Source organism: Dermacentor albipictus, chromosome 10 (assembly GCF_038994185.2).
Source record: "Dermacentor albipictus isolate Rhodes 1998 colony chromosome 10, USDA_Dalb.pri_finalv2, whole genome shotgun sequence".
NCBI lineage: Eukaryota > Metazoa > Arthropoda > Arachnida > Ixodida > Ixodidae > Dermacentor > Dermacentor albipictus.
This window is the reverse complement of record NC_091830.1, coordinates 15,325,655-15,342,423: the sequence shown is the minus strand read 5'-3', so window position 1 is coordinate 15,342,423 and position 16,769 is coordinate 15,325,655. Positions and strand designations below refer to the sequence as shown.

The 16,769-nt window shown below is 47.7% G+C and overlaps 1 protein-coding gene across 4 annotated transcripts in view; it reads right to left on the bottom strand.

Annotated features, from left to right (window-relative positions):
- The window catches only part of LOC135897850 (homeobox protein OTX2-like), a 183,098-nt gene that overhangs the window by 124,860 nt on the left and 41,469 nt on the right, over nucleotides 1–16,769 (bottom strand). For 3 of the 4 annotated variants that reach the window (XM_065426549.2, XM_065426550.2, XM_065426551.2), the window contains exon 2: nucleotides 756–857. The exons of the other annotated variant lie outside the window; for it this stretch is intronic. In XM_065426549.2, the coding sequence (XP_065282621.2) occupies nucleotides 756–857 (102 nt within the window). The remainder of the gene's footprint in view (nucleotides 1–755; nucleotides 858–16,769) is intronic. 4 annotated transcript variants of the gene reach the window in all.

Sequence of the window (16,769 nt, the reverse complement as noted above, 5' to 3'; positions counted from 1 at the left end):
GTATACATGAGTTAGGAGCCAGAGAATACGCTCGTACCTGCTAACATATCATATATATTGCCTTTGGTGAACGCGATGGGAGTGCCAAGGCGCTTTCGTAGCGTCAATCTCTGTAGCTTCTCTGTCAGAAAGGTTTGAAGGAAAATGAAATCAGGAGACAAATCTACAATTCGTACGCGCATTATTGTCCACTCTTGCCGCGCCTTGAACGCATCACGGTACGCTCAGCATGCAAAACGTTCTTGAGAACGAGCGACCACTGACCTGCATTCTTTACTCTATGCGCGAGCCGCTCCCTGTCTCCTCCTCTCTTGTTCCCTCACCCTCTCGCTATTGTGAGTGTCGGTGAGAAAGGGAGATAGCTACTGCAACCCACTCGGAATCGTGGACTATACCGAGGCAGTGTCGACGTAGCTAAATCTCTGAAAATACCGGTGCATATAAAACTGTGCATTAACCATAAACATCAATCAATCAATCACTGAATCAATTTATGAACCACTAAATAAATAACTATTAATTAATTAGGTAGTCATGCTCACGCGTCAAGCGTGATTATGGGTTCAATTAGAATGCCCGGAAATTAGCTTTGATATCTCGCCGGCTGCGTGACTGCCAACAAGACTCTTGAATTGTTAACACTGTTTGTGTGGTGGTTATGCGGACTTCGAACATGTCCTGTGGGGCTGCGCCTCTGCCGGTCCCCCTTTCACTCAAGATGAAATGATGAAGCCAATTAGGGCCCAGGATCAGACCTCTCAAATCCTGGCAGTCCGGAGGGCTCGCGACAGGGCCGTCAGGTTCCACTTGATGGTCCCCGAGTGGGCCTAGCCAGGTGGCGTGGAGTTTGCTTGCGTCTATAAAGTGGACAAAATAAAGTTGTTTCACTCACTCACTCACTGTTGGTCAATTATATACACAACCGTCTAGAAAACGTAGTGGTGCAAGTTTCAAACGACTGGAGATCTTTTTTTTTTCTCCAAGGACTCCGCCATAATCATCATAATCATCAACCTATTTTGTCTATAGTCGGATACAACTTTAGAAAAAAGGGGGCGTTTACTCCTCCGAGGCGGATGCACACGAGCATCCACCAATGGGCGCGCACTCTGGACCGACGTCATGCGCCGGACGGCCGGTGACTTCGCCGCTTCGGTCATCTGGGCGGGGCCTCCCGTTTTTTCTAAAGTTGTATCCGACTATAGTCATAATCATCAACCTAGCTTGTCCACTGCAGAGAATTCTACCAGCGATTTATAATTACCCCTGCAGGTCACGATTCCACCGATCTATGTCTGAATGTTTTCTGATCTCAAAGCACACTCTAATCCGCCGCCACTCTAGGCTGTGTTTTACTTCCTTTCCCACGAACTGTGTTGCTTGGATAGCAGATAAGCCAATCAGCTCTCCGCCTTTGCGTGATCCGTCCAAATCCACTAAACGTTCTCCTCAACCCAGCTCACATATTTACCGTTACTCACGTTTGCTCTTTTGTCCACACCGCCATCTTATTGCTTAACGTTACACATATGTCGTTAGAGATTTTTAGCTTTGCGTTATACATTATACCGCGATACATTCGCCCAGTGCCTATGAGTATATATCTCACACCGCTGACTAGCGCGCAGGACCATGGCTGCAGGTTACCGTGATCGTGTAACAACATGGCAGCGCCCATATCGTACAATACCGCCAGTTTAAACGCGAATTCGCCCTTGCCAGTAGTTCTCCCGTCTTGAAAGGAACCAGCAAATAGTAAAACCAGTTCATCCTTTGGTCCCATCTCACGCTGAGAAGAAAATATTGGCGATGTTGTGAGGTTATCATCGAAGTCAGCTGCTCGTTTTGACGTTGCTGTAGGCTATAGAGAGACACATCAGCGAGCCGGGAAAGTGTTTTCATTTGCACCAAGCAGATGGCGCCACACCATTAGCGTTCGCGTTGTGTTCACGATGCGGAACACGCTAAAAGCCCGATTCCTCACTGCATCATTAACTTGATTCTGTACCCTCTAGCACGGTGCGCCATGACAGTATACGGTATAACAGTGATCTCTCGACATGTCTATACACTGTGGTTCCGCGGAGAAGCGGTGCATGCCCAGAGGACCTCACGTGTCATGCATCACACAAAGCTAAAGTTCGCTATCTTTCGCTCCATCTCTCCTTACGTCGTCGTTAGCTTGATTCTTGTCAATTTTCTTTGTTATCTTCCGCGTTTCCGCACGATAGGTTAATGCTCACTGATAACGATTATACAGTCACTGTTAAGAATTTCGGCAAGCTGCGCTTGGCTGTGCCTGCCATATAAGCTCCAAATTATTTATATATTTGTTTCGTTTTAATAATGTGGACACACTGTGATTACTTTGGCTTATAGACATAATTATAGACTGCTCTGCGGCAGTTCAAGAAACTGACTGCTGATCACGACCTCTTGTTTCGATAAAACGTTAATAAAAGGTTTTCTACATACTAACTTTCAAATATTCCTTAAACTTTCCTGGTATAGGACCTCAATCAGTTGTTTTCGTAGCTACAGCGCTTCTGAAGACCCCAACGTCAACTCCAAAACGCAGGTGACAAGCATTCTTCTAAGCCCTAATTCTGGCATGGCAACCGGTGAATAACGACAAGATAGCATCTCCTTGCGCACCTTTCTCATTGGCGAGGTTACGGATCTATATTTTGCCGATGTTTGGTGGATATTTCTTAAAACATTTAATGGTGCTTCCTCTACACTTCGTGCAATTCCATCAGTACCCGGCGAAAGCCCGTATATAAGTTGCATTTCTTGCATAACTTCGTTGCACGTTCAGGCGAATGCCAAGTTAACTTTTCATAAGTAGTACCAATCTTGTGTAGTCATCGATCAACACGTGAACATTATGGCGCACATTTTTTCTTAAAATGACACCTCTGGAACGGTGACGCGACACCATTGAAGCTAAGGTCTGATAAGGCCAAGAAAACTATATAAAAGTTAAATGGTGAAGTTTAACGCCCCAAAGCTACACAATAGACATGTGATGCATGGTTATGGAAAACCGGCTTTTCACGCAGCGTTTTTTTTTTTCTTCTGGGGAACTGTGAATTGTTCAATATAACAAAATGGTCTATCTTCAACGACGTAGAAGTGCTTTAAGTAGTTTTGCCGAAATATTAACTCATGGCATATCTCCACATGGAACCGTGAGCTGCCATGCTAATGTGCATTGTTACATCTGAGACACGACTTGCCTAGTCTTCACGCTCGTCAACATGAAAATACTTGTCCGTCAAGTGTATGCGACGGGATTATGAGCGGAATGCGCAAATCCTGTTCTCCTCTGTCCTACGTTCAACCTCTCTACGCCAGGGAGGGGTTTCTCTCCCTATTCCTCTGTGGGGGTTGACCCGACGTGACCTACGTTCACCGCCTCCATGCCGAAAAGTGGTTTTTCTCCGTATTCCTCCGTGTGGGTTGAACTGACGTGTCCCGACAAGGCCCTGCACTAGAGAGCGAGAGAGACTGAGGTTGCCCGGATGGCGGAGGGTATAAGAAAGCTAGCAAGCCACCAGGCGGAGGCGCATCTTTGCCCTTGCGTGCAGGAACACGCGCGCTGAACGTTTTTGTGCCTTTTCCCTTTCCCCACGCCCAGTGTAGGGTAACAAACCGGGTGCTTGTCTGGTTGACCTTTCCTTTCCTTGGTCTCTTTCTCTCTCTCTCTCTCTCTCTCCCTTGGAGCGCATCGCTCAGCCGTAACAATGTAATAAACCGCTGTTATTTGATTTTACATCAATTTGTCGTCCATGCCGAGCCCTCTACGACTGTCAGCCTGGTTCCAGCTCCAAGCAGACGCAGTTGAAGGTCGCCGAAACCAAGTCTCCGTAACAAGTGGCGGCAGCCTTAACAGCATAAGACACCGGCTCCCAGGCCTTTGGGCACAAAGGCCTGGGAGTAACATGTTATATTTATGTAACACTATGCACGTAAATGATCACAACAATGCTTTAGCTTTAGCATTTCGTTACCCCACCTATATTTAGTAAAACCTCCGTTATGAAGTCTCATAATTTTAACACTGTATATATTTTGAACTCTTATACAGTCAGTTCTCTTATGCCTCTATACAGCCAAATTGCATTATCTATAGTAATTGATACTCAAGGTCATCCTCATAATGCAATGTTCATGGCGCTCATTGGCCATCTCTAGCCCTTGCGCCGTTAAACTTCACGTATCATCGTCACAAATAGAACATGTCGATAGAAACGAAGAAAAATTTTTGAAAGTCAATCTCGTTATAACTCGCGTATATATTTATTTGAGCTATGTTGGCGCAGACCCTGTTGTGCATTTACGACCCATTCCTCGGGTGGCATTGTGAACGCTGCAACATTCGGCCACGCTGTCGACTTCGCTATCTCGTCAGCGCTAATATTGGCTCGCACTGCAGGACGAACACGCCCTGCAGAGGCTGCTGAAAACACAGCCAGAATGGGTGGAATTCGATTGTCCACGACAACACCCCTCGTTGCATGCGTTCCATTCCTCCACCACTCGTTTGCACGCAATTCCGATCTTTAAGGTCCAACATATACAGCCGCGTGGTGAAGATAACAACAACAACAACAACAACAACAACAACAACAACAACAACAGAGACTTTGAATGTCCCGCTTCGATCTGTCATGTGTCCTGATTAGAACAGTCTGCACATAGTACATACGCTTATCTTTCCAGTCGCCCGAGAGACAAACCCACGGAGGTGTATAAATGAGGTATAAATGAGGGCCGCCGCTTCACTTCGGGCGCACGGCGCCGGGAAGAAACAGGACGGCCGCCAGTTCTGCAAGCGTATCGCAGGGGAGGCAAATGCGACTTCGAACGAGGCGACAATTAGAACGAGACGGCGCGACGCGACCGCGACGAACGCTCGTACACACACACCGGACATGTAAATGAGAGCGCACGAAACCAAAGTAGTTGGTTGCACGATGATCGAAAGCGTCGTCCGCTCGCGTACCCTCGATATCCTCCTCTCCCCACTCGCTCGACGACCATCGACAGAGGCCGCGGCTTCCGCCCCAGTGCACACAATTGACAGGGCAGATGTAGAGAGAGAGAGGAAACGAAGGAAAGGAGGTGGAGCGCATGTATACGCAACACGCAACAGTCAGAAAAGGCCAGCAGCACGACGTTTCGGCGAAGCGAAGTCCTCGGAGGAACCCAGTCCCCGTCGCACCCCTCGGCGCGCGGCGTATGCCTGTGTGTGTGCGTATACGTAGATACAGGGAGCCGCACCCATCCGTCGGCTGACCTGTCCCCGTCCATCGGGAGCGCACGCGAACGCCCGCTGCGTCACTTCGAGCGCGAGAACGCACGCGAACGCTGTAGCTGCGACACACACACACACACCAGCACATCTCGACCGTCGATCGACAGGCGCCGCGGCACGCTTTGCATTACAACGCACGCACGAACACACAGACGCACGCGGCTAGCAATTTTCGCGCTGTCCGTCCGCGCGGCCCTGCATATCGAGTCTGTGTAGTGTATATCATCTATCTAGAAATCTGTGCCGCGGCCGAAGCGGAGAGGGGATATATAGCGGGGCGCCTGCAGTCGTCCCCGCAGCGCCTACAAGCGATGCGGCAGCACGTCTCGCTTCTGAAGGCGTAGCGCCCCGGTATACTATAGGTTTTCTTCGTTGCCGTATATCAAAGTTGAGGCCGCGTACAAGAAACGACGGCTCCATGAACAGGCACACCGTGTGCCTTGCCATCGTGCGGGCGCGCGGCATGCATGCAAGCGACGAAGTTTAGGGCAACCAGCGGCTGCCAGAGGGCGCTGCAGGCTATTTCAGCGGGTGACTAAACAAGCGCGACGTCGTCCGGTATACGGATTCGACGAAAGTGGCGCCGACAATTGGAACTATAGAACAGACACGCTCTTGCCGTGCATCAGCGCTTGCCTCCTTAACTCAATGAGTCCGAAGCCAATCAAAAGGTCAGCTCGTGGCCTCGCGCATGCGCAGTAGTGCATGCACGCCCCCACGTTCTAACGACCCAATCTCCGTGGAGGAGCTCTATATTCAGGGCATTGTCAAATTCCGCCATATTGTCAAGCTCGCCATCATGTCAGCTCTGATTGGCCAGAGGGCTGCTACGGCCTCTCTGATTGGCTTAAAACGCATTTTCAAAATTTTGAGAATATGGCGGAATGTGACGGCGTCCAGGACAGACCTGAAGCTGCAGGCACCTGTACGCAAAGATGTGGGCTAAAGATTGCAGCAATAAGTCGCAGAATGAACGCTTCCTCCGCTCCCTACAGGCTTAGCGTTGCGGTAGTGCTGTTGGCAAGGGATTGGTAATGCCTATGCATTATATGTCCCATGAGGCAGAAAACCCGGCGTTGTCCGCAACGAGTGGTAGGAAAAATCATCACCAGTGACGTCATCAGCGTCTTGTACGACGTGAGTAGTAATACAGAATTAAAGTTAGAACAAATTAAAGTAAGGTATGTTAAGGTGGAGTAGACAGAATTAAGGTGGAGCAAACTGCATTAAGGTGAAGTAAAGTGAATGAAGGGGAATCAAAGTGAATCAAGGTGGATTAAAGTGGATTAAGGCTGGTACAAATGAGAGCGAGGTGGTTTGCGGTGGATTAAGGTTTGAGCAAGGTGAATTAACGTGGATTAAGGTAGAGTTGTGAAGGACCCGTGACAATGTACGACGTGACGTACCATAGGCCTAACCAATCAATTAGAGAAGTCATTATGCTTTCGCATTCAAATTACGTAAGCATACTTGAGTGCCAGTGTTACAGCGCTGATTGCCCAATCACGACTGACCGACGAGGCTCCCCAACTTGTTGCTTGGCATGAAGGTATCATCATCATCATCAGCCTGGTTACGCCCACTGCAGGGCAAAGGCCTTTCCCATACTTCTACAACAAACCCGGTCATGTACTAATTGTGGCCATGCCATCCCTGCAAACTTCTTAATCTCATCCGCCCACCTAACTTTCTGCCGCCCCCTGCTACGCTTCCCTTCCCTTGGAATCCAGTCCGTAACCCTTAATGACCATCGGTTATCTTCCCTCCTCATTACATGTCCTGCCCATGCCCATTTTTTTTTCTTGATTTCAACTAAGATGTCGTTAACTCGCGTTTGTTCCCTCACCCAATCTGCTCTTTTCTTATCCCTTAACGTTACACCTATCATTCTTCTTTCCATAGCTCGTTGCGTCGTCCTCAATTTGAGTAGAACCCTTTTTGTAAGCCTCCAGGTTTCTGCCCCGTAGGTGAGTACTGGTAAGACACAGCTGTTATATACTTTTCTCTTGAGGGTATACCAGAGGCTTTTCCCCGCCGACTTAGGACAGCCAAAGCGTAATGTACCGTCACGTGACAATGCGCGGCGACACGCTGCAGCACTGTGGTCAACAATCACGTGGTCATAGTCGCTGGCAACCTTAGAATTACAAATACGCTCCTCCCACAACAATGCAGTTCAGCCGCCCTTCGCCTTCGAGAGAGACGATTGCCTGCAAGTTTCCGCTAACAGCTTAATCACTATGCTCTGCTGCTATAAATGATAGGCTAATCAGAAAATAAAAGCTCGCTGTTTCAAGTTAAAATGTTCGCTATGGTTGAGCAGCGATGTCGAGATCAGCCACAAACTTTGCCCTGGACATTCAGGTTTCCTCCTGTAACCAGCAGCACAAAGTCCGATCTGTACAGAAAAAACAGTTTTAATTACGCGAAAGCGCTTGACTTCAGGGAAATAAGCAATGCTCCTTGCCGTCACATGACCTTATATTGTACTTTTCGTTCATACCACAGTTGCAAGCGTGCCTACGGGTGAATAAATTTCCTTGTCAGCAAATTTTACTCGAGTTGGACTGCGCACGCATAACCGCGCAATTCATTCGGTTGTCACCGACTATATTACGTTACATTGCGGCATGCTTATGTCAGCAGATCAGCGGGGCATTCAGAGACCTGCGTTATTATCTCATTTAATATCGTAATAAGGAAGATATCTTGCTCGTACTCTTGCGGCGTTCGTCCTCAAATTTTCCCGAAAGATCGGATTACACGGTTTGAATCGCTCATTATAACACTTGGCCCGAATACAACGCCAAGCCTTGACAGCTGGGCTAGTTGGTTGTGAATAGCATTACTAAACATCGTTCCAGCGCACAAATAAACACGCACAAGCAGAGAAGGACAGCAATATCGAACGCCTTCTGTTATCCTTCTCTGCTCGCCCGTGTTTATTTGTGCGCTTGGAACAATGTTTCATAATACTTGAATACATGCCTGGTTTACCAAGAAAAAAAAAATTTCAACTTTGCCTGCTTCGGCGCCTCTCGCAGTCTATGCCACTTCCGGCGTCTCCGCAGTACCGCCGAGCATGGCCCTTCGATATCGGTTTCTAGGAATTACTGTGGGGGGGGGGGGGGCAATTTTTTTATTGAAGACAAGGCAAGTAATAGGGCTAGGTGTTATAGTGAACAATCTGAACGAATGCTATATCTTTCAGCAAGATCTGAACATGAGCGGAGCAGCCGTAATCATAAAATATCTTTTAAATTATTATAAGGTGAGAACACAAGTGTCTGTCATTATCAGCCGCTGCAGCTTCAATTTGCTTCTCGCATCGACGTCTTCCGGTATAGGTCTGCTCTATAGTTTGACTCGGTTATGCTCGGGTCCTATTAACGCTCAATCCACATGGCCTTCCGCACGCTTTCACAAATTACGGTTTACATTGCGTACTCGTACGTGGTTGGAGGCATGTTCTAGGGCTTGGAGGCATGTTCTAGGGCTTGGAGGCATGTTCTAGGACTTGGAGGCATGTGCCATACCACACGTTACTCTCGTAATAGCATCGCAGCCTCTGGTGAGAGGATGTGCTACGAATCTCTTGGGCTGATGACGGCTTGCGACGCATCAAAGTAACGTAAGAAAGCTTAAAACTTATTTATGGTAGAAAAACGGTTCAGCTTCGAGAAACGGTGTCCAATGAAGTGTCATGCGCCATCGGTACGCTATATATATAGATGAGAGTGCTTTTCCCTTTCAGCTTCTCCTTCCCGACACTCTAGTTGTGCATGGAGGACGGTCAACGTCTCGCCGCAATTTACCATAACTATGAGGTTCATCGCATGCGAGAAATTAAAAGCGTACATGTTCCACACGTGAGGCCTATCCGAAGTGGGCTTAAAATGACGAGCTCAGTTTGTCGTGTTTTCGTTTGTTGATTGCCGATTTCATAAAAACGGCCCAATCAAATGGAGCATATTTGGTGTTTGAGTATTCGACAGGTATTGCCACTAGTTCTTCGGTTCTCTTGCGAATGAAAGACTTCAAGCATACCGCGGGAACAGCTATGGAAGAACTGCAAGGTTTTAATGCCGAGTGTACTTCTTCTGTGTACACCTTGCCTCTCCGGAAACAGCTCGTGCAAAAAAAATGAAGACGAATGCATACTGGTTGTGCCAGCTATAGAGCAGTCGTTTAAGCACAAAAAATTTGCAAGTCAGATTTCTGAGTTCTCTAACTGCTCTGTTGGTACGCCATGGAAGAGCAGCCGCGGCAGCCCAGTGGGGTAGTCGGATCCGTCCGCCCTCTGGTAGACGAAGGGATTAATGAAGTGTTGACGAATCCTCAGCATGAATAAAACAAACCGACAAGAAAGAACCAGTTTCTATACGGTAAGAAACGTTCGCTAAACCAACACGCCAGAAAAAAATAGGTAGAAAAAAAAACTGAGGGGGCTGGCCGAGGATCGCCAGGACAGATATGGCGATGACCAGTGTTGCAGGTCCGCCCCCTCGGAGGATGACAGACGAAGGAATTCACGAACTGTTCACGAGTAATGATATGTGATCGGAGAAAGTGACGATGAGGAAGTGCAGCTTCTGTGTAGCATGAAGTGTCCAGTGAACTAGGCGGTAGAAATCCGGCAGTGACTGAAGGAAGGAAAAAGTGGAGAAGGAAAGGCGGGGAGGTTGACCAGTTTAGATCAACCAGTTTGCTACCCTACACACGGGAGCGGGATGGGGGGGATGCAGTGACTGAAGGGTACCGCCCGCGGTAATGAATGACAACGCGAATCAACAACAACTTAAGAGAGAACACAAGAACGAGGAACAATATCACCAACGAGAAACAACAACATGAGAGAGAACGCAACAAGAACGAGAAACGATGCTACCAACGAGAAACCGACGACGACAATGACTGCAAAAGCGAGACGAAACATTCTGGTGCTCCAGAACACGTAACCCCTTTTCGCCCGCGTCCTCCTGTTCTACGGCCGATTTCCCTTTTGTATTGCAAAACAGCCTCCTCACCTCCCACTGCACGCAGCGCCCGGGCGACAGGAGCTGCAACCCGCAGGCACCTTCGCGCAGCTCCTGCTGCGCGCGCCCGTGCGCGTCGGAAGAAACTGGGCTGCGCAGGGCATGCATTACATCAGCAGCAACCAGTCGCCCGAGGACCTCGAAAAGTCACGAGTAGCGCAGGGAACGACTCTCGTTGGGGGGGGGGGGAGGAGGGGGGGAGAGAGAGAGGGCGAGGGAGTTGTTCCTAACGCAACAACCGTCGGACACTGTCCCTCCACCCTCCCACCCCCACTTTACATACTCCTTTGATCAGAACCACTATATATACTGCCGTTGCGGTTATTCTTTTTTATTATTTTTATTTTTTGCACATACTGCACACACTACACGCATACAGCTCACATACATGCGTATGTGAGCTGTACAGGCCACTCCTCTATGTCCCCTCACTTGTGTAAAAGAGAAACGCGAAAAAGAGAAGAGGGAGGGGGAGGGGCTATCTTTCGTTATGTGCCGTCTCTCCGCGTGCGGGGAAAGCGAAACACAAAGCAATATAGAAAGAAGAAAACAAAAATTATGTCCAGGTCTCGGTCGACGCGACACCATGGAGGAGAACGTCGGAGAAGACCCTGTCACAGTGCGCGGCACGCTTCACTCAGCGCGGTCTTGTCAAGCACGGAAGACGACTCAATAGCGATCGCGCGAGAAGCAGACGACGAAAAAAAAAAAAGGGAACAGACAAACAAGCAGACGATTTTCGAGGAACACTACCGGGCGCTCCCTTTTTTGACGACTTAATGTATACAGGCTCAACCACCGCCGCCACCGCAATACAGCAGCGAGTCTTGCAGCAGCTTGTCACGTTATGCCCGTCGAACGGTCCTAACAGTGTGACACACAGTGCAGATGTCAATCAAACGTCTAAATTTCATGGACAAACGGTTCATTGGTTCGGCAAAGGAATGCTGCCTATGTACTGTCATAAAGTTAGGGACTCAGTTTGCTTTCTTTATTTGTTTATTTGTCGTCACTCTATAGCAACAGACATTGCTGTCGACTATCGAAGAGTGCATGCTGCTAGGATACCTCTTCACAGTCTTGCTTGCTTATCAACAACTAGGCCACATACTATATACAGTTTCAACTGTGCCCTTGCTGCCCTCGATGCATCGATCGTTGTCATCGGATACGATTATACGGAACGTACTCGAATGTCCCTGTACGGAACGTACTCGAATGTCCAGCCGTACGGCGTTACGGACCACAACGAATAACGGCCGTTGCGGTCCCTACATTCACCCCAGGTATAGGCCTTACCATTCCAGGCATCAAGAGGAAGCCACGAATGTCATCGGTGTCTTTGAAACAGGAATCGCTGTTCCCATACTACACGGAGTCCGCAGTGGGCATGTTGCATGTTTACGTGTTTACGCCGACGGAGCGGTAGTTCGATCGAGTTCAGCAGCTGCAGCGTTTGTCCCGGCTTAGTCTGTGGAGGTAAAATTCAGGGCACCACCTTTGACATCAGTGACCGTCGCTGAACGTGTACTTAGTGCAGCACTTCAATTCATCAATCAAGAAACGTCCCGGACACGGTTAATCTTCTGTGATCCCAAGGGTGCCCGCTCTCTGTAGAGTTTGCCCTCTGCATTATGTCGTGGATCCAATGAACAACATGTCGCAGACACAACGGAAATTGACCATCGGGCAGTTGAGAAAGAACGTGACATCGCATCTCAACGGCTACCAAGTCACCGCGGTGTCGTAAGAAACGAACGAAGCCGTTGTAGCCGCTCCATGTGCCAATCACAGGGTCGACTGCGACTGAGCGGACGCAGTGGGAAAGCTCCACTTGCAGGAGAGCTTAACTTGGCCCGATGAAATTCGGCAGACTTTACAAAGCGGCGCATACGCTCCCTGGCTCTAGGGCTCCGCACCTTCCACACGACTTAGACCAACGGTACTTAACTATGATTTGTCATCAATGGCCCGGAGTAGTATTCATAAATGCCTACTTCTTCTTCATTGGAATGGCTAGAAGCCCTCGATGTCAGGTTTGCGGGTGCAAAGTGATAACTAATTGCGCACCCTCTGTGTGATTGTCTTCGCTTAGGTGACCGAGGAAAAACGCCCTTCGCCACGCTCGACAACCATCCATTTATGGAAAACAAATTTTTTTGGACCACAGTCACAGCCGACGTCAGCCCGAGTTGCCCTTAAAGCGCTGTTGGGTATCTTTTTTTTTTTAAAGCATCATGACTGAATAAAGAAGTATTTAGCTATTGTCACTTCCCTTCGTGTTTGTGTGAGCATGCAAACTCTCTTCATATCTTCGTTTCTTTTTTTCTCATCTTTTATACCTTCTCCCCTTTTTCCCGGTGCAGAGTAGCCATTCGGAGTAGCCAATCTGGTTGACCTCTCGGCTTTTATTTTCTAATTCTCTCTCTTCCTTCATTTTTGTTTCATTAAATACGTTTTGCTAAGTCATTACACCGGCAGTGGCGTGACATGATACGTAGCTTTCACAGCACTTATAGTAAAACAATTTACACCGTTAAGAGTAAATAAGGGTGTAAACTTACACACACGATTTTCGGATGTAACTCTCTTAAAACGGTTGCACACTTTGGGGTGTATATTTGTCCCACAACAATAATAGACAGCTGCCTTGCTTGCGTTTCCTTTATTGAAAACTTGGCGCTCGCTACTTTCCTGTCGAGAATGCTGTGTCACGCTGATAACGCTCAAGCCGCTCGTGACCTGGAAGTACCGGGCTCGCAGAGTTAAAAAAAAGTAAATTCGGGCAAGACAGATGACGACTGTTGCTGTGGGACAAGACAAACTCCAAAGGGTGTAATTTCTTTAGCTCTCTTAGAAAAATTTACACCCTTTGGGGCGTATCTTGTCCCACAACAATAATCGTCATCCCTGCTGCCCGCGTTTCCTTTGTTTAACGCTGCGAGCACGGTACTTTCCAGTCACGAACAACATGCGCCTTATCAGTGTGACGCAGCATTCTCGACAGGAAAGTAGCGAGCGCCGAGTTTTCAGGAAAGGAAACGCAAGCAAGGCAGATGACGATTATTGTTGTGGGACAAATATACACCCCAAAGGGTGCAACCGTTTTACACTCTTAGAAATATTTACACCCTTTGGGGCTTATCTTGTCCCACAACAATAATCGTCATCTGCCTTGCCCGAGTTTCCTTTCTTGAAAGCTCGGCGCTCGCTACTTTCCTTTCGAGAAGCTGCGTCACACTGATAACGCGCATGCCGTTCGTGACTGGGAAGTACCGGGCTCGCAGCGTTAAAGAAAGGAAACGCGGGCACGACAGATGGCGATTATTGTTGTGGGACAAGATAAGCCCCAAAGGGTGTACATTTTTCTAAGAGTGTAAAGCGAGGAGTGAAGGGTGTGAGTTATGGACGGATTACACCCTTATTCACTTATAAGGGTGTAAATTATTTTACAGTGTTGCCTGTAAGTATTAAAGAGAATATTATAATCCTTTACTCCTTTAGCGACTTGTTAGAACAGAAAACACGAAAAAAAAAGACAAATGACGGATTGAGATTGCCGGTAGTGGTTGCCATGATAACCTGGATTTTCGAGACCGTCTTAGGTGCACACTTATCAATAATGGGCTACATACCATCTTACAGAAACCAAGGACTCAAGCTAGAAAGTTAAACATCTCCGGCACCCAAAATGATCCGAAGACAAGAAAGAACACAAGTTGAAATACGTCCCGTCAGTCTGACGTTACCGCCCTAAGGTTACAGCAGAAAATTCACAATTTCTTGACTACCTTAGCTCTCACTCGTTCCACTAATAACGTTTTCCCTCAAGATGAACGAAAATGTAGTTTTGAAACAGTGCTTCACGGGACTAAGCTAATTTATATTTTCCTCCCCTCGTGGTAACAGTTAGCCTTTAATCTCTGTATAAGTATGGTTCTTTTCATTGAGTTATGTATTTTTTCTATTGCTATCTGCGATATGTACACTTGTATGAGAACGTTTATTGTTTTTCTTTTGTTTCTTTCTCTCTTACCCTCCCTTTTTTCTTACCGTGTGTTTGTTTTCTGCTGCTGCTGTCACGAGAAGGATTAAGGACTAGTCAAGTTGCTATTTTGTAACTTTTTTCCTTATATCCTCCATAAGCTTGCATATTTATGGAGATAAATTCATTCATTCATTCAACATACAATACCACAACTTAACGTCACTTGATCGAACGTTCTTAACTCACAGACAACTTTACCCACAACTACCTAATCCGTACCCAATCAGCCAGAACATGCGCGCTGTTGTTCGCTCAGTGTTCCTTTAGCGCGTGCATTGCCTCTGACACTCGGCGCGTGCCAACATTGAGTGGCACCAGCTGCAGGTGCCAGCGGCCTGTTCGAACGAGGGAAGACGCTCGCCGCCGCGTCAGGGCCTTGGCATCTCGCCTCGAGCGCCCCCTGGTGTTAGTAGCAGCGGCATTGCAGCTACAGAGAGAGAGAGAGAGAGAGAGAGAGAGAGGTGGGTGGGTGCGAGGCATGCGTTTCGAATCGGCGACCGCACCAGCGTCGAGGGAAAGGGAAAGCCTACATGGCAGGACAGCGCCGGCAGCAGAAGCGGGTTCTGCGAGACCTCAAACGCAAGCAAGCAAGCTAGCAAGCAAGCAAGAAAGAAAGCAAGCAAGCAAGAAAGCAAGCAAGCAAGAAAGCAAGCAAGCAAGAAAGCAAGCAAGCAAGAAAGCAAGCAAGCAAGAAAGCAAAGTTCTACGGAAAGCCATGGCGGTAAGCGTCCTCGTGACACTCTTGGACGGAGGTGGTGGTGGTGATTGCTGTTGTTGTTGTGGCGGTGGTCGTGGTAAGAGGAAGGCCACGCCGCGCGACAAAGCGAGGAGGTTGTAAAGAAAACTCTCCTTGGAGTGGCAGTCGTCGCAGCGGCGAACTGTTGCGCAGTGACAGGTGAAGCCGTGAAAATGCTCGTTTTGTTGCGGGAAGGCAGGCCAGCACCGCAGCGAGCGTCGTTTTGCTCTTCCAAATTGCAATCTAACCTGAGAATGACGCTCAACACCAACATTAGGCTAGTTTAGAACGGTAGAGTCTTCTTGAAAACCGCATTTTCATTCACCCTGCGGGAAAGCTTTGGTTAATATTCTCGAAAAAAGGTGAAACTTCCTAAACTTTTCGTCAAATACTTCTGCGCCGGTATTTTCATCGTGACGTCACGGATTTCAATATATTCTTTTTCGTACTTGGGCTGCTTTGCAGAGGTAAACCTTCTCGAAATTTAACATAACGATTATTTGGTTCTTAGCGACACTAAGATCCAGGTAATTAACTTAGACCCAGTTAGAACTATAGATACATGACGTCATGGTCAGCCACCCCCGCTAACAAAGATGCACCCGCTCGTAACCGGCATGCATACAAAAGGCAAACCAATCTAATCGCATGCAGGTAGTTGCTGTTGGAATGTGTAACAGGTATTACCTGTTATGCGCTAAATAAATTCGCATCATAAGCAGCCTCATATTTATACAAATAAAAACGGACCGGCGGCGCCACTGCAGAGTATAACGAAAAATTCGCTATATCCATAGTTGATAGTTTACGGGGTTTTATTTATCCCCCTTAGTTGTTTGCAGTTACCAACAAACTTCTCTTTGTTAATTTTTTTTCTGACTTGAGCTAAGGTCCAGAGGCTTTCATTCCTCATTTCTACGCCTCATGTTGATACAAATTCAAACCGGGACAGCAGCGCAGCCGTTGTTAACTGTAACGAGAAATTCGCTATATCGGGTATAACTGCATAACGTGGTTCTACTCTGTGGTCAGAGGTCAACAGTCGAACAACGTAAAGCGAATTTGTTTTCACTAGGTTAGCAAATGTTGTTGCCTGACGAATATGCGTATCCTAGTCGAAATGGTGATTCTAGGATGAGGCTCCCCTTGTTCGGACGCTGATGATAACTGTGAATACCTTGTCGTGTAAATATGGCATCCTTAGCTGTGAAACTGTATGCTTAGTGCAGATTCCTCATTTCCAGCTGCACAACTCTATTCCGGGTGCAGATTCTTAGTGCGACTTTGTCCTAAGCGCAAGCCTGGTGTCCTACGTTGCGCATGTCTACCTTTGTGCAAATTTTCCTTCGTGCAACCCTGTCCTTACAGCAAGTTTGGTAACCTTCGTTGTGCAAGTCAGTGCAAATATTCTTTAGTGCAACTTTATCCCAGTAAATGTTTATCATTGCGCAAGTCCATCCTTAGCAAATATTTTCCTTAGTGCAATATTGGTGTTGTCATTGCGCAGCTCCGCCCTTAATGCACTTCCATACTTAGTTGCGCTAGCTTGGTACCCTTTATAGTCTCGTAACTGTATCCTTAGTCCTAATTCCCTTAGCGCAACTATCTCCTTAGGGCAACTTTGGTACA